The sequence below is a fragment of the Tauraco erythrolophus genome, chromosome 5 (assembly GCF_009769465.1).
Source record: "Tauraco erythrolophus isolate bTauEry1 chromosome 5, bTauEry1.pri, whole genome shotgun sequence".
In the NCBI taxonomy this organism is placed as follows: Eukaryota; Metazoa; Chordata; class Aves; order Musophagiformes; family Musophagidae; genus Tauraco; species Tauraco erythrolophus.
The window spans coordinates 50,100,595-50,128,139 of record NC_141469.1 but is presented as its reverse complement, the minus strand read 5'-3'; the positions used below and the strand labels follow the sequence as shown (position 1 = coordinate 50,128,139).

The following is a 27,545-nucleotide window of genomic DNA, read 5'->3' as shown; positions in this document are numbered from 1 at the left end:
TAGAATGGTTAGGGCTGGAAGGGACCTTCAAAGGTCATCTAGTCCAACCCCCCTGCAAGGAACAGGGATATCTCCAACTAGATCAGGTTGCTCAGGGCCTCATCCAACCTGGCCTTGAACGTCTCCAGGGATGGAGCATCCACCACCTCTCTGGGCAACCTGTTCCAGTGTTCTACAACTCTCATGGTAAAAAATTTTTTTCTAATATCCAATCTGAATCTACCTCCCTCTATTTTAAAACCATTACCCCTTGTCCTATCACAACTGGTCCTCCTGAACAGCCTCTCCCCATCTTTCCTGATGCTAGAACTTGATGTTGAGAACTTGAGTTCTCACCAACAACTTGAGTGTTGGTTGATGAGAAGCTCAACATGAGCCAGCAATGTATGCTGGCAGCCCAGAAAGCCAATCGTGTCCTGGGCTGCGTCAAAAGGAGCGTGACCAGCAGGTCGAGGGAGGTGATTCTGCCCCTCTGCTCTGCTCTGGTGAGACCCCACCTGGAATACTGCATTCAGCTCTGGAGTCCACAGCACAAGAAGGACATGGAGCTGCTGGACCGAGTCCAGAGGAGGGCCATGAAGATGATCCGAGTGCTGGAGCACCTCTTCTATGTCTCCTATGAAGAGCACCTCTTCATAGCCTGTCTCCTATGAAGACAGGCTGAGAGAGTTGGGGCTGTTCAGCCTGGAGAAGAGAAGGCTCCACGGTGATCTTATCGCAGCCTTCCAGTACTTAAAGGGGGCCTACAGGAAAGCTGGAGAGGGACTTTTTACAAGGGCGTGTGGTGATAGGACAAGGGGCAATGGATTTAAACTGAAAGAGGGCAGATTTAGATTGGATATAAGAAAGAAATTTTTCACATTGAGGGTGGTGAGGCACTGGAACAGGTTGCGCAGAGAAGTTGTAGATGCCCCATCCCTGGAAGTGTTCAAGGCCAGGTTGGTTGAGGCGTTAAGCAACCTGGTGTAGTGAAGGGTTTCCCTGCCCATGGCAAGGGGGTTGGAACTAGATGATCTTTTGAGGTCCCTTCCAACCCTAACCATTCTATGATTCTATGACCTCTTTGGTGATGGACTATCTGGGGGAAAGGATTCCTGGCATCACGGAGACTAAATAACTTTGTTTTGATGGCTACAGTAAAAGAAGAAATTCTGTTTCTTGAGAATGCAGAGGTTTCAGATCTCCCATATTTCTTTTAATACTGATTTAGATGGGAGTCAGAGTAAGCATTGGATGATCTGATGAGAACTGCTATTAACTGCCTTTGTGAAACCCAATCCTGAATTCTTTACCTATGTCAAAGTCTCATTCAGCTCTTTCTCGAAATGATTTGCGACCTTTGTTTCGTAAAGCTGCTATTCTCTGCAGTACATAATATTCAAAGTTAGTTGCCTCTGAAAATCTAAAAAAATCAGGTAATATGTTGTTTGCTAGGTCAAAACAGCAAATGATGTTTCAGAGATGGGAACAAAGAAAATAATATGTTCACAGATGCAAACAAGGTTGCTGATGCTCTCACTGAAATGTATAATCTGCCAAAGGAACCCATTTTTATGAACATTTTTGGTGGTGTAATTGAAACTTTCCTCTCAGACTGTGTAGATACAGATAGGCAGTGATGAGTTAGGAGACATTATTGGTCAGAGACCGTCCCTAGAGAGATGACATGGTTCTGCTGCCATGTAATTATTTTAGCTCCTTCTGGGTAATGTTACTCACTGGATTTTGCCAAGAATAAAAGTGTAAAAGAATGACTACCATGCCATTTCTTAGACTGGCACCAGCACGAGAAAAAAGGTGGTGTTTTTATAACACTTGGAGACTCAGAATAAATCACAGAATCATAGAATGGTTTGGGTTGGAAGGGACCTTAAAGATCATCTAGTTCCTACCCCCCTGCCATGGGGAGGGACACCTTCCACTAGATAAGGTTGCTCAAAACCTCATGCAACCTGGCCTATATGTCTTTATAAATGACTTATAATATAATAGAGAGACAAACATGACAAGGAGCAGACAACATAATTAGAATTCGCTCTGCACTCTAAAACAGTAAGTAGACCAAAATCACCTGATGTTCCTTTAAAAAATGCCAAATTTCTCATTTGTGTCTTGATTCTTTCACCCTGTGCATGCATATTTTAATATCATCACATGCTGAAATTCAATACTCTTTTGTGATCTCTTACCTTCTTTGGGCCACAGGGTGGATGTAGGAGGAAACATAGTTTCAATGTTTTCAATGCAGAAACCATTTAAAAAAAAAATTTATATGCAACAAGTATAACACAGCCCTTTTTCGACCAATACTCTCAAGGCAGTGTTAACAATGCATCCTCAATAATTAGGAATTCACGAGAAGGGGCAGAGGTTCCTTGGTGATGGGAAACAGAAGCAGCTGGTGGAACATGGCCCCCAGCCCTGGATGACTTTCCTCACAGTTTATCTCAAGAAATCCTCCACTTGCAGTACAAGGGGACAGAACATTTTCTGTAAGGGTGAACAAGGTGAACTCTGAAACAGCAACTTCTGTGCTGTTCAGTGGTAGCATAAAGTGCAGGAGTGTTGTCAGAAATATTCTTGTGATATTGAAAATGTTATTTTTTTGTGGTGTTTTAAGACCTTTTTGACTTTCTATTGCTATTCCTTCTTACTGGTTTTGAATTGTGTGAGAATATAAATGAAGTGGAAGGATTTTGGTGCATCATTTGGCATGATTGCAGCTGACTCTTACACAGTGTTTTGGGCTGATCCCAGCTGTCATGCCAGACATCACAACAACACGGCTCTTGTAAACCAGTGGTTTTGCTCAGCCAAGGAGGATTCACAGGCTGGCTACCCAGCTGAGTTGGTATTAGAGAGATGGGCAAAATCACTGCAGTCTACTGGCTGACTCCATCCCAATTTGAAGCCCTGGGCAAGCACAGAGGAACTATTTAATTTACTCTGCTCTCGGAGAATTACATGCTCCAAACATGTTGCCCATTTAGCCACTGATTGTTTCATTCATAATTAAGTGGGATACTGCTGAAGAGAAGTAAGATTGGAATGAGATTAAAAGATCATTATAAATGTGAAATAAATAGTTTCAAGAGCATAAGAACTGATGAACCTTGTTTTCCCCTTGGATCTGAGTAATGACTTGCCCTCCTGTGTGGATTCTAGGATGACTGCTAAGATCAGGGTTTATTGAGTCCCTTTCTCCCAGAGAAGAGGGATGGATTAACAGGAACTTTATCCTCTGGATTAACAGGAACTTTGTCCTCTTCTTAGCTACCTGCTTTGTTGAAACTTGTAAGAATGTATTATCTCACAGATTCCTGCTGTTTTGTTGTCTTTTGGTTGAAATCGCCAATGGAATCAAATATTATTGGGACACTCCCACATAGGCAAACACACACACACACAGAGAATGACAGTGGAAGCTCATATCTTTGGGAAACCTAGCTAAAAAGGACTTCCAGCGCAAGTTCCTTTAAATAATCAAACTCACAATAGGCATGAAACAGCAGCACAAATTGAAAAGGGCTTTACTTGAAACATTAGCAATAGGACCTTATCTAAACTGAGCTTGAAGTCTGGTTCCTACGGGCAGGCAAACTAACTACTAAAATACAACAGTGAGGGAGCTTAACACTACAGTGTTATTCACCTTTATCACTTAAAGCCAGCCAAGTGACTCCAACCTACTGATGGGAAGAGGTTGTTTTTCTTTTGTACTCACTAATTCCTAGCTCCAGATGACAATGTACATGGGTAAGCCATATATAGCCACATTTTTCCATCTCGTGCCTCTAATAATCACTGCCTTTTCCTTGCTGCCAAGCTATTTCTTCCAAGTGAGAAATGTTCTGCTTTTATTTTTTTCTAAAAGTAGTGGAGAATGGAAAAACGTGCTAGTTATGGTTATACACCCTGTTCCCAAGTTTTGGTTTTAATTCTCTTTTGAGACTTTGAAAGAGGTTTTAGGTTAAATCCAATGTGCCTTGCGGGCTCATATGCCAAATTCTGCTTTTCTTTACCAGTTAGTGGTTAAATGTGTGGATAGGAGCTCAGTGGGAGGCAGGAGATGGCTGGCTCTGGGCTAGAGATACTGCCAGCCTGCAGTCAGTGGCTCCTGCCTCTGCACATGGTGCAGTCGTTAGTCTCTGCTGCAAAACTTTACGCCGAGAGCTGGCAGCTGTTCCTTCACTGAAGATCGTGGCTTCCGGCTCTCGACACGGCCAGGCCTTGCTGCGTGCCGACCAAAACTGGCAGGAGGGCTGGGGTTTGTGTCGGTGACACATGTGGAAGGGCTCCTGATGCATGAGAGCGGACCTTGCTATTTCGGAACATGTCGTTCTGAAGGAGTTTTGTGTTTGCACTGCTCTTGGTTTATTAATGGCCCTTCCTCTGCTCCATACCTTTTTTTTTTTTTTTTTTGGCTTGGAACTGTACAGTATAACTGCTTTTAGCCTTTGTGCCTAACATCTGTGCATAAACTAGCTGGATGATCCATAGGCTACAAACTCTGTGTATGCAGATATTAGGAGTCTACAAGAAAAAATGCTGAAAAGCGGTACAGCTGATCTTTGCTCTTATAATAGAAGGCAAGGTATCCTTTTCCTAAATTCTTGTTTCAATATCACATTGAAACCTAAATTCTTGTTTCAATATCACATTGGATGTTGGCTCTTCCTAAATGTCCACTGTAGCTGTAAGGAGGGTTGCAATATCTCCACGCCACTGGAAAGATTGGGTTAAATTGCTGACCTGTGGGCTGTCTGTGAGTATCTTTGGGAAATCAGGTAATGCAAAAACATGGGTCACTGAAAGTTACTTTTCATAGAGTATTGTACACTACAAATCTGCAGAATGTATTACTTTCTTTGAATTTATTTCTATGTATAACCACAAAGCTGGCAAGCTCGCTGACTCATGGACTTATTCTGTTTGTAAAGTCCGATGCCAGTTCATTGAAATCAAAACCGTTTAATGATTTCATAGATTTCATAGATTTCATAGATTTCATAGATTTCTAGGTTGGAAAAGACCTTAGAGATCATCGAGTCCAACCGTCCCTAATCCCCATTAAACCATATCCCTAAGTAGATCATCCACCCTATTCTTAAACACATCCAGGGATGGGGACTCAACCACCTCCCTGGGCAGCTGACAACCCTTCAGAGAAGAAATGCTTTCTAACATCCAACCTGAATCTCCCCTGACTAAGCTTATACCCATTTCCTCTTGTTCTATCACCCATCACTAATGTAAAGAGCCCTTCCCCCACCTCCCCACCATCCCTTCTCAAGTATGATGTATGTGTTTGGAACAGACAGCACATATGGCCCTACTGCTGTCTTTCTCTTGTGACTATTTTTTGTGGTTATGGAAAGTCCAGTTTGCTTGCAAGACTTCCATATGTTCTGTGAATTGTTTATTTTATGATACCAAAATACTATTGTTAGTTGCTGCTAAACTATTCTTGGTCTAAACGTTGTTTACATTTGACTAAGAAATTAATCAAAATGTCCTGTGTGGGATGATGTGTGGCTGTCTTTAATTCGGTTGCTGATAATGGTGCAAATGTTGAAAAATTATATGGAGGGTGGGAATAGGCAGACAAGTTGTATCCTATTCAGAAGAGCCATTTGACTGAATTAATATTTTTCCTGAATCAAGTCGAATTGTACCTAGTGGCTGATTAATCTGGTAAAATTGTGCAACTCTTCAACAGACTGGAGGTTAAAAGTTGTAGCAGAGAAGAGACAGCTGAGAAGACCACCTTTGTGCTCCATCGAACTTGAGATCAGACTGGGACTTTGGAGCCCATGGGAAAAATTATAGTCTCAAGGACTCTCCTAGATTAGCAGTGTCGAATGCCTATTTTTCAGCATTTTGTTTTTTGTAATGAGTACATTAAAGCTATCCCCTTTCTTCTTTGGTGATTTATCATTCCAGATTGCTTCTGCAGAAGCAAACAAGGGTCCTGTTCCGTTAGGAGGTCAAGGTCTTGCATGATGTGACAGACGTTAACATGTAGGAGTGTTTCATTTATTATTACATTCTGATTAAAAAGCTGTAAGGTTGACTGGTGATAAAGTCATCAGTTGACCTGTCTGCCAGGCAACAAGGAACTAGTGAAGAAGCTCTCTACATTATTCATTTGTATTTCCTACTCACTCTGCACTGCGGGTATTGCTGCCTACTGTCCTGATCAACGTCTCTTTCTGTACCAGCTGGCATAGATAACAATCATCTCAGTACCTACACAGACTATTTTGGCTTGTGTATCTTGACTTGTCTAAAATTATGAAACATTTTCAATACAAAATAAAATTTAACTGATAATAGTTCTGTTTCAAGAAATGCTTTTTTAGGCAACATAGTATAAACATAGTTAGGAAAAAAATGGCAATAGAGACAGGAAATAGGTTTGATACAGATAGTAGGTGACTGACCTATTGCTCCTCAGTTGCGCGCAGCTTGCTAGCACTTCACCTGCAGCTCCCCGGCTGTGGTTGTGTCAGGCGATCAGCAGCTGGGTGGGGAGAGGCAACTCCTCAGGAGCGGTGTACCCAACATCACCAGCCTGCCAAGGAGGCTCAACTGTATCTCCTGTTCCTCATCAGAGTGAGGAAATCTGTAGGAAACTGTGTGCAGAGCTCTCCTCAGATTTATTCCCAGACATCTGCCAGCTTTTGGGAGAATGTGTAGTAATAACCAGCCACAGGAAACTTGGGAGTCAGAAAAAGCAGCCACTGTTGGGCTGGGATATCTCTCAGTAGTTGCTTCCAGGAAGGAACATGTGTTTGTTTTCTGCTTTTTTAATACAAAATCACAGATGGCACAATTGTTCTCATCAATTTCAACTTTGCTACTTTGCGGAAATAACAAAATTCCAGTTAGATCCAATCAGCTGATTCCTGGAAGTTGGAAACTCAGTGGGATTTGTCTCTGCTGCCATTTCTTTCTTTTGAAGATCCCTGCCTCTCTGAAAATGTCAATTGACTTATATCTCCTTGAGTGATACTTCTCACAGACACTATGGAAATACTTCCTAGTATAACAATTAACTTTGAAATGATGGGTGATGTAATAGTTACAATCCTTCAGACAGTTATTTCTTCACACTCTAAATGCTGAAATACTGTGACACGACTGCTACTTTGAGTTGTTTTACTGTCTCGTTTGGAAGCATGCTGCTGTGGGAATACCGTAGGACTAATTTTTATTCCACTTAAAAAAAAAGATAAAAGTGGGTACAGAAAGGTCATGGATATGCACAAACTCTTTGTAAAATCAAGGTATAGCACTTTTGCTGAAGATGCTTTTTAAGAGCAGATCTGTACTATTCTGATCTGAGTGCAGTGGGGCTCGATTTGGGTTGGGTTTTTGTTTGCTTTTTTTCTTTTTTTGAAAGCTTAAATCTGGAAGTATAGAATGGCTGGGTATCTTACCTTGAACATATAACATTATGACTACAGCAGTTCTTCAGAGTTAACAAAATTAAGAAGGAAAAGAAACAAGTCTAATTGTGTTAGTCTGTGGTAACGTTATTGCATAAATTAGTGGACATAATACAGCCAGTAAACAACATTGAAAAGAATAAATGTGATAGGAAAGACCATTCTGGACCACTTGTCTATCGAGTTAACATCAGTCAAGTCAGGGATTTTGACTTTGATCTGGGATGCTCTTCTTCGTAAGCGTCCTTTTTTATGAAGCCTGTGCCTGTCCAAAGCACTCCTACTGTAGAGGTCTCTGCTGGAAGTGGCTCTCCTGTACTGCAGGTTGGCACTGTCGTACGTGTACGTGGTGGCTCGGGGGTCACGGAGGCTCGTGAACACATCTGAGCTGCTGACATCGTTTCGTATTTCAAGTGGTCTGAGAAGCATATTCCCATGGGGATCAACCTGTGTCAAGGAAGGAATGTGAATTAGACAAGTTCCTCAGCCAGCCAAAGGTGTCTCCCAGATGGACGGGTACCTTCTGGCTATACTGCCACAGTGCTCCTGGGGCTGCAGTGATAGTTGTGTCTTGTATAGCATTGATGGAAGTGAAAATACATTTTCCTGACTGGTGTGAAAGTATCTGTTAGGCATCTAAATATCTTCCATTCTGATCCAGCTCTTTGGTCTGAGACTTTTTCATTCAGTTAGCTATCTCATCCCCTGTAAAGTAAGAGTTTTCTAATTTTATCTTTAACTTAGATCACAGTCTTTATGAAATACTGACTTTTAATGTCTGGTGACCTGACATCCTAAGCTTTCATGTACTCACGGTGAAAAAACCCGTTGTTTTCTCTGTCAATTTTATACAGTTTTAGTGGTGTAGGTTAGTTTCAAGAACAGTTTTGTAACAATGGGTTCGTTATGTGAACATATAAGTATATGTGCATTTTATCAGTTACTGTAATATGCTTGTGATCAGAATTCATTCTGGAGAATTACTATATTGCAGAGATGGAAATCCCTGCTTCCCACAGCATACCATTGACTTGTTCATGTGCAGATAGAAGCATTGTACTCAAAGAAACCTTACATTCAGTTGCATTTTTGTATGTTGGTACCAGAAGCTATTGTTTCAAATATGTTTATCACTTAGTTTATCTGTGTTGTTAGTTAGTCAGGGCACTGTTTTAAGTACCTGAGCAAAGAACTGGAAACTACAACTGGTATGTATGCGTCTGGCACAAAATATATATATATATATATATATTTATATAAAATATTTTAATGTCATTGCATTTTTTATATATCAATGAATTAACTATGAATGACTGCATTACTACAAAATGTTTAGCTTTTCACTCATCTTTAGTTTTCTATGTGTTTGTAGCAAAATATTTTTTAGGAAAAGTTCTTTGGTGTTTCCAGGATGACTCCTGACTTCTCCATAAAGACTTCCTGGGTATTTCAAATTCCCAGAATTAAACATCCACTGTAATCCGCACAAGGGAAATACACATCAGGACACAGAGCTCTTAAATGAAACTTCAAGACTTTGCCTTGAGGCTTGAGTATTAAAATTGTTTGGGTGTTTTTTTTTTTTGTGAACTGTGGCATTGAATTTACCCCAAATATATTACAGTCTGTACCATGGCTGCTCGGGGATGCCTTTATACCAAGGGGAAAAAAAAAATTACCTATTGACAATATCTAGTCTTGTGAAGCACCGGTGATATGCAATGCTTTGTTGACACGCTGAGCTTTACGTCTTCAGCAAGACATTGCAGAGCTAGGAAATGGTGTAATAGTCTACAGCAGGTTTGAAGTATGTTGAAGAAAACACTCCAAGCAGAGCACATGGGGAAATTCAGTCTCTGGGAGTTGACACAGGGGAAAGCTGGAAGCCAGAGAAAGCCTTGGTTCCGCCTGACAGCATGGAAGATGTTCCTTCCCATCGCCGGAAGGCGAAAACATTGCATGATGACTGCTGACGTATTTACACTGTGCCAGACTGAGCACTTACAAACTGAAAACAAAGTAGTGAAGGGGCTATTTGTACAAAAGCCACCCAGGATAGCTGTGGGGAAAGAAATCTTCTAAATGGAGCAGTAAGTCACCACAGACAGAAAATGCTCTAGTCAGGTCTAGCAACTGATTCTGTACGTGCTGAAATGAGCATTCAGTGGGAACATCCCAGTTCTCACCACTGTTTTGGTAGGAAAAGCTCACATATTCTGGGTTAAAGAGGCCAACTGGTCACAAACCAGCATGGAGGTTGCAATCTTTACTTGAGATATGGGCTATGCAGTTTATACTTTTTAGGTCTACTCTTCAAATTTAAGCTGAAGGAAGATCTGATATAGGGTTTCCTACGCTCCAGAGGACTGCCGTGACTATGGGACTATTCATTTCTGCTAAGTTCTGACATTTTCTGTGGAAAAAGCAATGATCTCAGAGTTGTCTCTGTGTAAAAAGAGAATTCTTTTAAATTCTCAGTTTTGATAGGTCAACGTTTTCTTCCCAGTTTTATGAAATAGCTCTTTGAGCTGTCTTTGATTACATAATCTAAGGTTTAAGCTAATTTACTTTAGTGTTATAATAGCAGTAACAGTAGTGCCAAGCATCATTAAGCAGTTATTATGGCTTCTTTTTTTTGTGGAGACAACTCGTAACTGCCTACAATCCAAAGTGATTCATAGGGATGTTTCTTAAACTAATATGCCCTGACAGTTTATTATAAGCCAAGCAGCATATGAATTTGCACTTTAAGTGTTATGAATGAACCTGTTATATTTTCAAATGAGTTTTATTTAAATCATTTTAGGCAGGATTATTTGTATACATCATGAAGCAATTCAGTGTCTGAATTGTAGCCTTTGCAATTCAGAGCAAAGGGCCTTACACTGATCTTGAATAAATCGGCTCAGAGAAGTATAAAAGCTCTTCTTATGTACCCGGGTCAAATTCTCTGCTTGTGTGACACAAAGCTGGACTAATAGTGAATTTCCCACATCGTTAAAAGCCCTTTCAGAATTTATTGAAGTTCACTCCAAAATATTCTTAAAACTTGTGCTGCTGAGGTTTAGTTACTGAAGCATAGGAATTCTACAAATTCCTGTAGGAACCCGGAAAACATACAAATTGCTTAGGGGTCTCCAAAAGAGGCTTGTTATTAGTTTTGTCTATGTTAATATTGGAATGAATTGACAGCAAATATGCGCACAGTAAAAGCTGCAAATTTTCTGTCTTAAAATCTTTTCTCCCTTATTTAATACGAGGTTACCTGGGGCTTGCTGTTGGTCCTGTGTTGGAGGAAGCCTGTGCATCAGAAACAGCCAACAGGCTTTAACTCATTCCACCCCATGTCTCAGTGATGAGACTCTTTCCCCACATCAGGTATATACTGCAGTTGTACACAGTCTTTGACACGTTTGCATCAGATGACAGGACAAAAAAATAGGGATGGAAGAGACAACGCTCTATCTACTCAGTTTTCTGGCCCACTAGGAGTAGAGTACTTCAGTTCCCTCCTTAGGTAGGAAAGATGAGCCATATTAAGCCTAGAATAGTTCTTCCTTACTTGCATGTAACACATTTAGTCTTCCAAATACCATCTTGTTCTTTAACTGGAATGCCCTAAATTTTATTACATAAACTGACCATGCTTAGATGAAAACAGGATTTCTTGCTTAACAGGTGTTCTGAGCCTGAATGTGTGCTTGACTGAACATATATGCTTTACCTTGTTTGTACAACGCATAAATTTTGCCTAAATTTGTAGAGAACTGAAGAAATTTTTTTTTGTCTTTTGAGCATATAACGAAGAATATGTAAGGAGGATCTCAAAGCATCTAAAACTAAGGTTTTGCTAGTCATCTGGTATAATTGTCAAAGTTTAAATATTCTTCAGATGCATGTATGTGATGATGCTTCTTGTAATAACATCTGTATCTATATTGAGCGTGTATCTAAATTGAGTTTATAGATTTTTAATTCTCTGTTTGCACTGGAACTACCTAAATCAGCACGGGTACATATATATGAATCTTCATCAGTGATGGAAAAGCCATGATGTGCACTCAGGAAACATTATAAAAAAGAAATAATAATCTGGCTTGTATGTTTCCTTAGAAAATGAGTTTCCTGCTTAGGAGATCAAATGATATTTTAAGTGTAAAATAGTTAAAGTAATAAAAAAAACCCAAAACAACAGTCCTGTGTTGACCGCATAAAAAGTAGTCAGTCTGCTCTAGGGGAAGAGCATGTTGGCATTCCTTGACAAGAGGATGGGTCTCAAATGCTTAGTGCTGTCTGGAATTGGTTTTGCCTACCTACTTTTTTTACGTTAACTGTTGGGAGATAAAAGGTAAGAACGTTTGTTTTGTCTCAGTTCAAAAACATCTTTTCTTAAGATGAAAGATTCAGGGCCATGTTACTCATACAAGCTGTCTTGTTGGAACAAATGCTGTAGTGTTATCACAATCTGATCTGCAACGAAACAGGTTATGCTCAGCAGAGATGTACTTATTCAGGTGTGGATTTACGTGAAGGTAGAGCTGGTTGTGTGGTTATATGCTCCCTCCTTTTTCTCCTTCCAGTAGCCACTGTACTGGAAAACGGTATATATTCCTTGGAGCCTGTGGCTGGTCTCTCGCTTTCCATCCCAGGTGTTTTGTGGTTCACGGAAGGTTTGAAAGGAAGGCGTGATGCTCTGCAGAACTGTAGAGCAAGATACCTTCTATCACCTGCATTGGGTTGCCATTTATGAACTCCTTGATGGCTCAGCCTCTTTCCCATTCACATTATGATTGCATCCTTCCTCTTTCTCATGCTTAAGAGACATCTTCTGTGTAATGATTATTCACATTATAATTGTCTGGGAAAACAGAAGCAGTTGCATACATGGACTACCTAAATATTTTCTTGCTGGATGGTTTGTCCTATTTATCCATAATTATCATGGTTTCCTCAGCGATATCTAGCTTTGACAAATGGACAAGAAGATATAAACAGCCTTTATGCTTTATTCAGAGAAACAGAAAGCTTCTTTACTACAAATTAATATTTTTTTTCATATTAAAAATTAAAATGGCATAAATTGTGAAGCCGGAGAGGCTTTATTTCCACCTTCTTCCGTCTGTAGAGCAAGGAACAGCAACATATGAAACAGCAGTATGGTTGCATTTTCCATCTGGTCTTCTCTATAGTGTGTTAATATCGCAGTCAGTTTGCTGAGTGTTGCTCACATGCATAACGCTTTTGTTATCTGGTGAAGGAATTTGAACTCTTTTAGTTGTGGGAGTTGTATGTCAGATGGGAATGAGCAGTATCTTCACCTGGCACAAAGAGAGGAAGCACTGTTACGTATCTTCTATTAGTTATAGGTCCCTGTATTGTTAAGTGGTACGGGTCAAGAGTAAAATGGAAAAAAAATATCCTATAGCTGTGTATACTTACAGATACACTTCTTTTTTACTCCAAAAAAAAATTTCCCCTGCTCTGGTACAGACATCATAACACCAGTGAAAAACGTCTAAACATGACAGAGAGGAGCTGGGAGCTGTCTTCACTAGAGGTCACATAACCGTACTGTGTCCCACTGGTCCGTCCGGTCATGTGCGCTCTTCCTGCCGAAGACAGAAATGCGACTGTTGGACATCAGCATTTCCGTGCTGAGTAAAATGAATGCTCACAAGGTCCCATATCAATGTATCTCAGTGGGATAACAAAAGCCGTTGATATCCATTCACACGTATGCGTCTATACGTGTATGTGTACATATATAGCTAAAATCACAAACCTGCACTGGGAAGGCAGAAAGCGGTCTGTTCATAGATTCATAGATTCATAGATTTCTAGGTTGGAAAAGACCTTAGAGATCATTGAGTCCAACCATCCCTAATCCCCATAAATCCCCATTCACTTAAAGCATTCTCAGTCTCAGAATGGGATTGCAGTCTAAAGTGTGAACACTTGCAAACCCTGATACAAAGTGCGTACGTCTTCTGTTTTCTCCCAGAAAAAGGCTGGTGTACGCATGTGGTGTTCTGAAAAGTTCAAGAGTGGTTGTAAATACTTTCTATCCCATTCTGAATACTGGTCTCAGCGTAATCTTTGCCAGTGTAACATTTAGACAAAAGCTTTTAGTCACAAGCTAGGGCTTTTCGTTAGTTAAACAAACTCTCCAAATATGTAGGAAAAAGAGCTTACCTGCACTCTTATCCTTTTCACTTTCTTATTCTTTACTCAGTTCAGCACACTGGGGCCCATGTAGCCAAGGCTGACCTCTGAAGAAGTGTTGTGTCCCTCTTCATCATTAACCCTTGCTGTGCTTCTTCTCACCTAAGGCTGGGTTATCTCAGGAGCTGTTGAGGTGGCTGGTCAGAGTTTGTGGGTTTTGTTGGTTTTTTTCCCCCTCTTTATCTTCCATAGAAATAGATAGACAGTGTCTGCGCACAACAATCCATAATGGGATGGCTTATCTCCTCAGCTCTGTGGAGGACAACACTTTGTGGGACCTTGGAGACTGCTGCAAGCCTGAACTGAGTTTGTGTACCCACTGTAATAATCTCCTACATATTGAGACAAGAGGCAAATGCAGGTAAGGACTTTTAAAGGGCTTATGAGTTCACTGAGACTGAGGACATGATGACTGTCAGTGATGTTTAGCTGTAGTGGTGTGGCTGCTGGGACACATGACACACAACTCTAGCGCTAATAAAGTATCACAGAATTTCTGAAAACGTATTTCCTGACATGTATGTGAAATTGCAACCACCCATCAAGCTCAAGTCTCACCTGTTAGAGTGTCATGTATCAGTCTCATTCTTCAAACTGAACAGAGGGCTCAAATATATTTTTGTTCAAATGTTATCACCTCAGGCCACAACAGTACGGAAGCTTATAGGACAGCCTGGGTAAATCTCATTAATACTTGGATGTAATATATTGTAATGAAAGCAGAGAACAGAAAAAAAATTTTGCCTCATGAGGATATATATCTTTCGAATACACCTGAGGGAAGTGTTTTTTTTTCTGAAAAACTGGGAAAAAACTAAATAGGTTTATAGAAGTTTGTAAGTATTCAGTGATGTACTGCTGAATTAAACCTTTCCCTGTTAAAAAGAAGCCCATAGTATTACTTCCTGGAGTTTGTCAGGCTTGTTTTTTAAGAGGGGGTAGCTGTGGTCTGCTTGAATTTAGCTTGAGGGAAAAATCCTGACATCTGTGAAAGCTTTTAAAACCCAGCAGCATCCTCCTTGCTGCTTCCTTCCAGGAAGCTCAGTGATGTGGGTTTTGTTCAGGACTCACTGAAGCAACAGTGTCTGTCTTCCTTTGCTTTCTATTTTTGATGAAGTTTCTGTGTGTAAACAGGAACTATATAACAAACATTTCTTCTATACTACCTGCTATAGCAAAGAAATATACAGCTGAAATGGTAAATATTTAACTTTTTGTACCCCTCGTATTTCTTCTGTGCTGCAAAGAAATGCTTGCTCGGAATATTCATTTGCATTTTCTGTGGTTTCTTACTCTGTTTTCAGTTGAAGACGGAACAAACCATATGTTGCTTTAATCTCCTTAAAATATATTTTTTCTCTAGACAATCTTAAACGCTTTTGCATATGTATTCAAACTGCATTCATATCTATCGTCATATACATCAACATCGTCACACCAGAAATAACGTTTGAAAAGTTAGCTTGAACGTTTTACCTGGACTCTATTTGTTTCCAGTCTGCTCTTCTCGCCTGTAGCACGTCCTGCCCTGCCTGCTGCCTTTTTTTGACGTTGGGGTCCTTTCCCAAAGAATATGTAGTTTACGAAGGCATATTCCAGCAAGGCCAGGAACACAAACACAAAGCATCCCATCAGGTAAATATCTATTGCCTTGACGTAGGGAATCTTTGGCAAGGTCTCCCGGAGGTGGGTGCTGATGGTGGTCATGGTCAGCACAGTTGTGATTCCTGTGAAAGGAAGAAAAAGACATTGACAAGGCAGGGAAGGAGATTTAAACATGAAAGGTGTAACGGCAGCATTGCCCAGCTACCATGCACTTCTCACAGGGATGCCTTAATTACATGATTCGATACTTAACAGCCAAAGGAATGCGTTTTACAGGACTGGAAAGGAAGATACCCTTGCAGGCCTGCTGATAGCACCTTCCTTGGCTTTCCATGCAACAGAGGGTGAACAAAGTAGCCTTCAAAAGCCCAGGCTATCTTGGTACATCTTGGCTTAATTTTTACAACAGCTCTGCTAGGTAACGTGGTGTTAGCTGACTTGCATAGCAAAGGGTTGATCACTGTTCTTTCTACGTGAGTAAACGTTTCTCACTTTATTTACAGCAGTAGCCCTGCCTGACCCCTTGCATTGCTGGAATAAGTATCTAGCTTTTGACTGAAACCAGAGGATTGACAGGAGAAAGGGAAGCTTTATGATAAAGTGATGGTCTTTGATGGAGAGAAAGTGATATATATGCTTTTATAAAATAGCGTTTCCTGTTAAAGAAGTGCTTGCAAGAAAAGCATTTCCATATTGTGTTATTCATCACTGCATGATTCTCTTTTTTTGTGTGTGTTTTATTTTAGCTGGATGAAATTATTTTTTAGTCTGCTTTAATCACAGGTCATTAATGCATGCTCTAGGCACAGGTGTAATGTGTTGAATTTACAGAGAGGTGGGATGAAATAGAGGTGGGACAAAATGGCTTTCTGGCATTAGCATTTGAAAAGCATATCTGCCTTAAAGCGCAGGTGGTGGCAGAAGATCTTGGTTCTTATGGAAAGTTGTAGGAAGGAACACGGTATGGGAAATAACAAACTGTGTAGATAAAACAGGCTTATTTGGTGTAAGCCGGTATATCTCCACTGATGTCAGTAGGATCTTACGTACTCATTTCAGCCACACATCTGGCCTGAGAGGATGCTTTTTAACATCAACGAAATGTTGATGCAGCACAGTGTAGATACCCTTAGATACCTGAATGAGACTTTTATGATTCAGTTTGGAAGCAAGACACTTTCGGCCTGACCCAAAGACCATAATGGCAACCAGAATTCAGTCAGAATCCCAATGTAACAGCAGAGCGAGAACTTCAGATGTAGACAAGGTGACACCTGCCTGCCTTCCTGACAACAAAGACTTTACTCTGCATGTGTAAGATCACAATTAATGCGGTTGAAATCAGCTGTATGGATTTGGTGCTACTGTGTTCAAAGGCAACAAGTGTCTGTGTAGTTCAGTGATTTTGAAAATAAGTTACCTAGAGCAACTCTGGCTGCAGAGGCATCATAATTGATCCAAAAAGATACCCACGACAGAATTGTGATGAGTGTGGAAGGCATATAGGTTTGCAAAATGAAGTATCCAATATTTCTTTTAAGCCGGAAGCTAAGTGATAATCGAGGATACGCTCCTGAAAGAAAGAAAGAAGTCGTATAATGACTAATGCCTAACAAAAGTCTAACACTGATATTTCTGGGTTGGGGAAGAGGGGGGAGCTTTTTTAACTAGTCAGTGCTCACCTGTTGTAAATTCCACTCTCTTTGATACCATCTTGTAATCAACGATAGAAAACTGTGGGAGCTCGATGTTATTAACTCCGGTTACTGCTGACTCTCCTCCATTCCAGTAAAATTCAATGTCATCAGTAGTGTATCCATCTGAAACAGAGGCACAATTTGATTACGGATTTTTCTTTTTGTTTTATTATTTGGCTTAAGCAGTTGCAGTTAAAGTGGAAGGAGATGCTGTTAATCAGGAATTCAGCCTTCTGTCATGTGACATTTCTGTTATACCGAAACCACGTACCCAGAGGAAGCTTCTAGGTATGGAAAGGGAGAAGACAGAAAACCAGGACAGAATTTAACATTAAAGACCAATTTTTAGCTAGCTCTAATACTACTACTTTTTGTTCAGGTTTGAGTTGCTCAGTTTACCAACAGATTGATATAACGTCAGTGAAACTTTTAAACTCTCTAGGAGGAGCTCTGACAGTAAAACCAGGTTCAGTTCCCAGCTTTGCATTTCATTTCCTATGCAGGCTGTGACAAAATACAGAGTTTGGAGCCAGTGGAGGAAAAGATGATTCTAGAAGAATTCAGGTGCTTGTACTATTACCTGACAATGTCTGTCGGAGCTGTAGGTATCCCTTTGATATTCATGCAGCATTTTATATTTTAATTAGACCATGCCATCTTTGATCTTCTGTTATCACAGAACTATTTCCTATCGACTTCAAAACTAGCAGGTTTCTTCTCTTTCCTTTTAACAGCAATGTCGAATATTTATCATTTAATTAAAAATTAATTTGCCATTCTACCACTGGGAATGTTAACATTATTGTTATCATTGTCAAAAACATTTTGATTAAACTCAAAAGTGACTTGAGTTTCAGAAAAATCTCACAATTGATGACATTTTTAAACTAATATTTAAACTGGTTCTACTTTATTGCATTTTACTACTTTCTCCAGATATCTACCAAAAGAGAGAACAACATCTCATCTATTTTTAGACTTTTTCTTCAGGTGTTAGATTTAATCAGCTTTAAATCATACAGCACAGATCAAATATAAACATGTGTTTGAACTCAAAGCTTTAGAAAACTTGACAGTAGTTTTGCCAGCTGAAGCAACCGTAGCATCAGAAGCCACTACAGAGTTAGGAGCTTCTCCTTTCATATGCACCAGTAATACCATTTCTAGCTAGGGAAATTAGTCTCGAGATGTCTTTTCCTGTGATAGTGCCTGGTAACAGCGTCCTCTCTGGAAGGCTGGCCACATGCAGAACAGGTCCGTAGTTTCCCTGGTGACAATCGGAGAAGCTCTTATGACTTGCTGCCCGGCTCAAGGGACTGCTTGGGAAGTCTGCAGTTATTGAACAGGTATGTTTTGATGCAAACATGCAGTGACGGGCTGAACAAGGCTAAGTGCTTACACATCCCATTTGTGAACTGCTCAGTGCCATGGTTTGATAACTGCCTGAATTGCTCCTGAAACGGTACTAACCTGTGCAGTATGAATTGCTGCTGTTTGCTTAAAACTTCTGTGCTTCCCAGTACTTTTTTTTTTTTTTTAAAAAAAAGAATCACCCCAGGGTTGTCACACAGGGCGCTCTGCATGGCTGGTTTTCATGTCTTCCAGGTAGAAGCCAAGAGCTTTTTGCTGCAAAAGGTCAAGGCAGCTGCTTGATAGTGGGGCTTCAGCAGCTGCTTTAAAGGCATTGCACACAAACAATGGGGCCAACACAAGCCGCATGTAGGCTGTAACACAGAATAGACTGAAGGAGGGAATAAAGACTACTAAGTCTGTTTAAAAGGCCAAGACTAATATTGTCAGGAAAGTGTTAACTTCATTTTCTTGCAAATATGTATTATAAAAAAACATCTCTTGAATGTTTTCCCTTTTTAAAAAAGATGGAGCAAACCAGAGGAAATGGTAAACTGTCATCTCATACTGAAAGGGTATCGATTATGCGTAGACTTGGTACCACACAGACATCCTCTACATGGAGTAACACTCTTAGCTATTTCTTTGTCTTTAGGAGGCAGAACTAAAAAGAAGAAAGGTGCAGCACAGGTGAAGGTTTAAATGTGAGAATCCTAGATTCTGCTTCAGGTGAACCTGATTCCTCTGTTCTGTGCCATCAATTGGGGTCGTTTTCACACTCTTCCCTCTAGTTTTGCTTCAATTGTGCTGCTTCCTTGGCTGGTGCACGCTGGGATCCAGGGCAGCAAGAGGAACCCTCTCCAGTGCTCAGCAAGTCCTGGCTTTATTTGCTGTCTCCTTAAGCAGCCTCTGCCAGCCTCTCTACAGTTTCTCTGCCACCTTGATAAAAGAGGGAATTTTGGGCACCTTACTGAAGATAAAATTCCCTTCCTCAAAGGCGAATTATTGTAGATTTAGTTATTAAAACCAAAATGGTACCCTATAAACACCTGGGATATCACAGGGCAGATTTTGAAACGAAAACAGGCACACCTTGCTACAAAAGGATTGCATCACGTTATTGGTACAGTGTGTGGTGATGCTGGACCTTCGCAAAAACAGATTATGGGAGTTTTGTAGTGCAGGCAAATATGCTTGTCACTAGTCTTGGAAAGGTTTCTGTGGCTTTGGTTGCTACATGAAAAGTAGAACTACAAAGTTATAAAGTCAATTGACCAAAAGCAAGAATCTTGCATGGAAGATTTCAGCTGATGACAAGCCATCACTGCTGGCAGGCCATGTCTTTAACCTTTACAAACTTAAAAAAGACTTCCAAATACTACAAAAAATGGATCTAGTGTGAGCTACCGCTGTCTCTAATACGCTGATTTGTTCCTTGAATTTACTCTGGTTGAAGCTGAGGGAAATTATAAGAAATGGATAGTGGTGTTTTTCAATCAGGAGCATTTACATTTGTTAGCTCTCTTTTTAGAAGAGAAATTGAGAAGGAACATCTTCCTGTGGTTTTGTATATAGAGAACCTCAGTACAATCATGATTTCCTTGACAGACATTGTAATAACTCTGCCAAACACTAACAAGGTGTAAACCCTCCCTAGGCAGTCCATTCCCTGACGTGATGTGATTTTTGTTGTGTGATGGCCTTCATTTTGTGCTTCGCACCTTGTTCTAGGTGTATGAGGGGTATTGCTTTCCTGGCTGACGATGACTCCCAGATGCAGGGCTTGGAGGCCCTCACGTTCCACAGGCCTTGACATTGCTTTTTGCTTTCTAAACTAGCAAACTCGAGAGGAAGAGAGCTGGCTGCGGTTTGAAGACTGGAACCGATCTCAGCTCTGAACGGTTCAGCCTCTGAACGGGCAGAGGACAGATCGCTCCTTCTCCTTTTTGAAGTGGATAGAGCCTTTGAGTGAGGAGCCGTAGTGACGTAAATTAAGAACCATTCGGTGGGGAGCAGCACTAGCTCCTGGCTAGCAGGTGGTGATAAATTTCTGGCAGCATATGCCTTTAACATTTACAACGGAAGAAAAGCTATTTCAATGATAGAAAAAGTGGGTCTACTCAGTGCAGTGGCCAGCTCTAACAAGCTGATTTGTTCACCGAACTTATCTGTACTGCCCAGCTATTCCCTCGGCAGCTTTTTTTCCATGTGATCCTTTTCCCTTTGTGTATGTATCCATGTCACTGCTTTAAAGGGGCGCCTCTGCTTTTGTGAGAGCACACTACTTACAGCTGGATGGTGATATCTGCATGTGGATTTCATAGAAGTCAAATACTGGGAACCTGAAATACTTCAGTTATGCTCATGATAGCTGTCAAGAGTGGTCTCAACTTTGCAGAAGTCAGAATTACTTCCCCGAATCTATAAGACCATGACATTAATAACATTTAACTGATTTAACAACCATGAGTTAATCTAATTCAATTATGCCCGTTCCCTAGAAATCAGAATCGGCTTCTCCGCGTGGAAGTGCCCTGTGGCCGAGCTCCAGCGCCGCTCTCGAGGCACGCACCGCGCTCCGAAGGGGTACGGGGCAGGAGAGGGCGTTCGGCTCCCCCGGCCCCTCCTGCCCTCCCCGGCGCCGGCCCCGGCCCCGGCGCCGGCCCCGGCCCCGGCCCCGGCCCCGGCCCGGGCGCAGCGCGGCCGAGCGGCCACGGGGGGGCGCCCGCGCTGCGCGGCGGGGCCGCTCCGCTCCGCTTCGCAGCGCTGCCGGCCGCCCGCCGCCCCCGCCCGCCGCCCTCCTCCGGGCTCGACCCCGGCCCCGGCGGCAGCCCGGCTCGCCGCGCCCGGGACGTGCGGTCCCGGAGGCGTTCCGGCTGTGGTAGGATTGGGGCTTAGTACGCGCCAGAGGAGGGCCGGGTTTCGGGACGGGGAGGTGCACCGAGTAAGGCTTAATGTCAGTGTTTAGTGGCTGGAATTCATAACGGAGGATGCGTTGGGAGTTAAACGTGTTTCCTCGGTATTTCTGGAGCAAACATGGCCTGATTTCTGGGCTGGCATCCCTAGCAGTCTAGCCCATTTACTGAAGCAATTTTCCCAGGATTTCTGCGTGTTATTTTGTTGACCTAAATAATAAGTGATTGCTAAGATTTTTTTGTTGTTGTTGTAAATTAATAAAGGTCCCCTGAAAATGATTTCATCTATTTAAGCCTTGTTTGCTTGCTAGATTCTTTTCCAGCTTCAAAACCATTAAAAGATTTTTAATTGCCCGGCTCGAGTTATTAAACTTCTGCTTCCTAGAAAATAATGTCTAGAAATGAAAATACAATCCTCAATGTGCCAACATTTCTTTTTTTTTTTTTTTTTTCCCCTCTTCTAGACCAGCAGCTGAGAGTTTAAGTGAGAACACTTAGGCAGAGGTAGCACAGATCTAAAAAGTAACTAGATTCAAGCACGACAAGAAATAGGTTATGTATAAATCTGGCTGCTCACAGAAAAACATGTTTTGGAAATGCTGCTGACATTATGATATAGCAGAGGTTAACAGTGCATTAGATGCTAATGTCACCAGGCTGTTCTATTTTCCACCGTAGCACTTACCATCTCAAATACCTCTGGGATAAATAAAGATCTGTATTACATTATCTTAACAAATAAAGTCACAGTTCTACTATTATTACCAATTCTACAGAGATGTCAAAATGGAGCCCCATTTTCTGCCTGATTCTCTAGGGTAGGCAGCTCCAAAACACCCAGTAACAGAGTCTCTGCCGTAGGGATCTGAGTTTAAATAGGACACTTCAGAAGAATATTTCCACTCTGTGTGCTCCAGATCATTTAGCCTTGTGTAAGGACGTGAGGCTGGAACCCAACCCTCTTCCATCACTAACGCATCATCCCTTTTCTAACAACTTTTCCGTCTTTGTTGCGGAATGTATTCTTACAGAATCATATTCTGCTATTATTCCTATGACTGGAATATAGAGGAAGATAAACAGATATAACAGATAACCTGGAATATAACAGGAAGATAAAGCATTCCTTCCACACATCACTGAGGTGGTCCATACAGGGGTAAATTTATTGTACTACTTCAGCTTATACCCACCATATGAGCAGAGCACTGCAGATCTGAAGATGTGTTTTGGAAAGCAATGTCACTAGTTAACATTAAGGTGATAGAATTCCTTTAAAAAGGCTCCCTGCCACCTGTGTTAGAGTGGGTGTTTGTATCTATAAGTGACTGCTTTTTCACTGAGAAATACTTTCTATAGGCAGATGGCAGATTGTAACTGGGGATACGAGTCAGAGTTTCACCTAAGCAATACCAACCCAAATGAAAACTTGGTTAGACTGCTGGAGTACTACAAATTGTCAGTTATTTAAGAAGGTTTCTCAAATAAAAATAAATTTAACATATGGGGCAATCTGTTCCATCCCAGTTGGAGACATCACTTCCTATCCTTTAGAAGTAGAAAATAAGTGTTGTTACAGCATAATGTCACTCTTGCGACATCCTCATCTAGTTCAGAGAGTGAGTTATAACCTTGCCTTACTGTGCAAACACCTTTAATATTAGTTCATTGTTACTTCTTTTAATTTTTCCACTTTTAACTTTTAAAATCTCATTTGCCAGTAAGAATTGAATCAAGGTTGAAAGTCCTTTGGGAGAAGAATTGTTTGATTTCCCTTAATATCTCTTTAATGGCTAATACAGCTGGACTTTTCAGTGTCACTGTAGTCTCTATAGAAGGAAACATTGAACGTTTCTGGGTAAGTAGTCAGACTTGTACTGAAAATGCCTTACCAGTTTATTTGTCTCCTACTGGATTATACTGGTGATGTCTAAGGACCTACTGAGCCTAAAATAAATATAATGCAGCGCACAATCAGAAACACACATTAATATGTTTTATCTAGTATGACTTTAATCTGCAAAAGTACCTCTTACAAGGCATACTGTTGTTTTTTTTTTTCCTGTTCACTAGTAAGAGTTTAATTCTCATTAGCTATAAAAAACAAGCCAAGGAATTATTAGGAAAGGAAAGGAGAGCAAATTCAAAAGTCTTTGTTTGCATTTTCATGTGCTTTCCAACTCATCTGGTGCTATTTCTTCACTATTATATGTGGTTTTCTTTCTTTCCCAAAAATAGCTGTACTACATTGGCTACAAAAAACAAGCCACGGAGATGATTTAGGATAGACTGAGTCATGATTCTTCAGCCTGGAGGTAAGGTGGCTGAGGCAATGTTATGACAAAAGTCTGTAAGGTCCTAACTTAGCACGGTGAGCTTGAACAGGACATGATTATTCACAATCCCTCACACTTCCAGACCAAGAAAGCAACAAATTGCAGGTCTAGTGGCTAGTTTGAAAGAAATAAAGGGAAATACAATGTACAGATAAACTGCCAGAACTCACTGCACAAGGTGATGCAAGTGTCAGAAGTTTCTGCTTGTTCAGAAGCTATCATATATTCACAGAATAAAAATCTGTCCAGCTTATTAAACACAATGGTACTGTTTCTGACTTGAGGTTGCAAAGTGCAGAACACTTACTGCAAGGATTTACTGGGAAAACATCAGCATGTATATCCTATGCTCTCTTCTAGCTTCATAGCTATGTGCTGCTTGCCACTGCCAGAGACGAGATGCTGGTTGAGACAGAGGTTTGATCTGAGAATACTGCAGCTAAGGGTCTGACATGTTCCACTGCAGCCTGATTTGCCTGTCTCATGTCTTTCACCTTTACAACTCATATTTTTACTTCATCACTGGAGTGATGATTTTCAGTCTGATGTTCAGAGTCTCTAACTTTACATATCTTTGTGTAATTCATGTAAATTAAATTGCAATTAGAAAACCTCGTTCATGCCCACACATTTTGTGTAGTAATAAGCAGCCTGCCCGTAGTAACTCAGTGGCCAAAACATCAGTGAAACCTCAGAGGTCTCTCTCATGCAAATGTTTAGTGAGCAATGCCAGTGATTCAACATTGGATTTGAGACATTTTGGTGACCTGTTATCTCAAAATTAGCAGCAATGATACTGCTTTTAAAACTTCTTTAACAAAGCAAGTGTGCAGTATGTGCTGCTGACTGGTGTCTTCTTGTGCAGACGAGATACCTGCATAATTGTGTATGTAACATGTACAGATGCACAACTGCTATTAACAGATCAGCCCTGATAGGTACAGCCATCATATGTCAGTTTCTACAGATCTTTAACTAGTTTCTCATCTTACAATTTAGCTTCTCTGAACTTTTAAAATGGTACTTTAGTTACTTTGGTAGTTACAGCTGCTGAGGATCTGTTTGTTCAACTGCTTCCACATTTCTTGCTTCTTTGCCTGAATCCTCTTCTCCTGTGGGGTTGAAATCAGCAAAGTTCTGGAGTCACATCATCGTGTTCGTGTCTAAAGGTTAATCAACAGTGATCAGGGCAGAGGCTATGCGTGAGGAGATTAACCCCCATAGTTTCCTTGCCTTGCATCCAGGTTCACTTGCTGCTGGTGCCACGCTATCCTTGAGAGTTCGGAGCCGGGAAGAGAGGGGTTATTTCTTATGAGGACAGGCTGAAAGAGTTGGGGCTGTTCAGCCTGGAGAAGAGGAGGCTCCGGGGTGACCTTATAGCGGTCTTCCAGTACCTCAAGGGAGCCCACAAGAAAGATGGGGAGAGGCTGTTCAGGAGGGCCTGTTGTGATAGGACAAGGGGTAATGGTTTTAAAATAGAGGGAGGTAGATTCAGATTGGATATTAGGAAAAAAATTTTTTACCATGAGAGTTGTAGAACACTGGAACAGGTTGCCCAGAGAGGTGGTGGATGCTCCATCCCTGGAGACGTTCAAGGCCAGGTTGGACGAGGCCCTGAGCAACCTGATCTAGTTGGAGATGTCCCTGTTCCTTGCAGGGGGGTTGGACTAGATGACCTTTGAAGGTCCCTTCCAGCCCTAACCATTCTATGATTCTATGATTCTATGATTTCTTTCCAGTAGCAAGTGTCAGAAATTGTCGTCTTCTCTTGCTTTCATTCTGAGATGCCTTTTTCTTGAATCTGTTCTGAGCTTCCTCCTTCTCCCTTTCTTCCTCTCCTTTTGAATGGACTCTTATACTGGATACCAGCTGTATCTCAATCTGCAGAAAGTTGAACCAAAGCTCCTGACCTCTTCTGGTGAGGTTTGCTTGCTTTTTTTTCCCCTCTTTCTTTTTATCTTCTACCCTTCATTCCCCTGTGGCATGATGAGGAGAGAAAAAAATCCATTTTCAGGAGCAGCAAAATGCAGACCACAAATTATTTCTACTCCAATCCTGGCAGCGCAGACTGGGAGTGTCTGACTCAGGATGAGAGACCTTGGCATGTTGAGAGACCTTGGCATGTTGAGAGACCTGGCCTCTCCTGGAAGCCCAGTGTTGCAGTCCCTCACTGCTTGTCCTAACTCAGAGGACTTCCACACCTTCACATGAACCAGCCTAAGGTAACTTGCTTGCAGTGCTGTCAGGAGCACATTTTATGTAGAGTTTATAAGTCCGATGCAAATCCCTTCTCTTTCTTTCTCATCTGGAGCTGCTGCACAATAGACGGCTATCTCAGTCTGAGCGGTAATCCTGGAAGTTTTTTTCTGACTTGAGTTGCTTTACAAAGTTAAAAAGAGAACAACGCTATTTATAAGCACATTATGTAAACATTAGCAACAGAGGTCCAGCTGCTTAGCATTCAATTAATTTAGTTCAGTCAATATTGCATGGTACGTAGTTTTGTCTGCTCGTATTGTAAACAAATCTTGCCCTTGAGCACTTACTTCATTTGACTAATTAAGATCTACTTCTAAGTGCTCTCATTTTGTTGCCAGGCAGACTCCCCCAATTTTAGGTACAGCTGTTGTTCTCGGTGCAAAAGGCATTTGAAATCCAGGTCCATCTGGTTAGTGCTACCGTGTGTCAGGTCCCCAGACCTGCTCTTGTTTAAGGCAATAGGGGCTCTGGTTTCAACATGACTCAGACTGCAGATGAATTAGGACATGTTGTGTTTCTTACTTCTGCCAGCATGGCTTATGCAAGTACACATTATATTTCTAGGCAATATTGTGTTCCCCTGTCTTAGATGGTGGAACCTCTTTCAAAATTTTAATTACTTAATTCAGGTGCGTAAATTTTTCAGAGAGGTAAATATGGAGGCAAGTACGAGGACACTGTACTTGGGCTTTTCGATAAACGTTGAGAGTGAAGTTTTCACGGTGATCTCACTCGCTGTTCTGACTACGTAAGTAGCTGAATTTTCAATTCATGAACAATTGTAGAAAGATTTAAAGTTATACTGAGCTACATGAAAATTTTTGTTCACACAAAATTAAGAATAATTGAGTGAAAAAAACCCGTATTTTTCTAACCAAAATCAATTTCAAATAAAAACACCAACTATTTTGACTTTTGAAAATGAAATATTGACTCTTTTTAGAAAATATATTTTAAAATGCACAGGTATGTGCATGTGTTACACTTCTTCTGCGTGCATATTTTGCCAAAATAGTTGCACATTACTGAATTGATACACTTCACTGGGAAAAAAGCTTTGCCTGAAAAATATTATGTTGTTCTTTATGACATCGTTACAAGACCATGAAAGGAAATGTAGATTTGACTGTTATTTTATAACTGTGTCACTGATCTGCTTTACTTCTATAAACATAGGTAAACACTAATACTGTACTGCCAAGAAATAGGAGCAAGAAAGCCCTACAAAGAACCAAAACTTAGGGAAAAGTACATCCAGATCTGTACATGGTAATAGATTTATAGCTGTAGCAGGGAAAAAAAGGACCTTCAGACCGAATTCAAGTCTTGATTCTGTAAAAACGACTCCCATTGCTTACAAAGCTGGGATGGCATTGGCTTCTCCTGAGAAAATTTACCTCTGCTGAGGCACAGAGTTAAGCCAGCATCATTTTAAACACTGTGACACATACTGCAGTTCACAGCTGGCTACTAGCATTTTTTGGGCTGCCTGTGCTGCTGAAACTGAGTTTGTGCTCGCAATGATGACAAACAAAATAGCAAAAATACAGTAAAAATAGCAAAATTCTGTTGCTACTAAGAAAATATACACCACTTTTCGTCCATAGACTTTAATACCGTACAAAATCAATCCAAGTCCAATTTGCAGGGAGACCTGAAGCGCATAAAGGAAGTATAGAAGGAATATAGTGTACTTTATCAACATATTGC

At 40.9% G+C, this 27,545-nt stretch overlaps 1 protein-coding gene across 2 annotated transcripts in view; it reads right to left on the bottom strand.

The window, feature by feature from the left end:
- Positions 1-7,550: 7,550 nt before the first annotated feature.
- The window catches only part of GABRB1 (gamma-aminobutyric acid type A receptor subunit beta1), a 143,242-nt gene continuing 123,247 nt past the window's right edge, over positions 7,551-27,545 (bottom strand). Inside the window, exons 6-9 of one of the 2 annotated variants that reach the window (XM_086611330.1) lie at positions 16,961-17,098; positions 16,699-16,851; positions 15,150-15,400; positions 7,551-7,898 (exon numbers count right to left, since the gene is read on the bottom strand). In XM_086611330.1, coding sequence (XP_086467456.1) covers positions 7,551-7,898; positions 15,150-15,400; positions 16,699-16,851; positions 16,961-17,098 — 890 coding nt within the window. The remainder of the gene's footprint in view (positions 7,899-15,149; positions 15,401-16,698; positions 16,852-16,960; positions 17,099-27,545) is intronic. The other variant, XM_086611331.1, reaches the window with a different exon arrangement.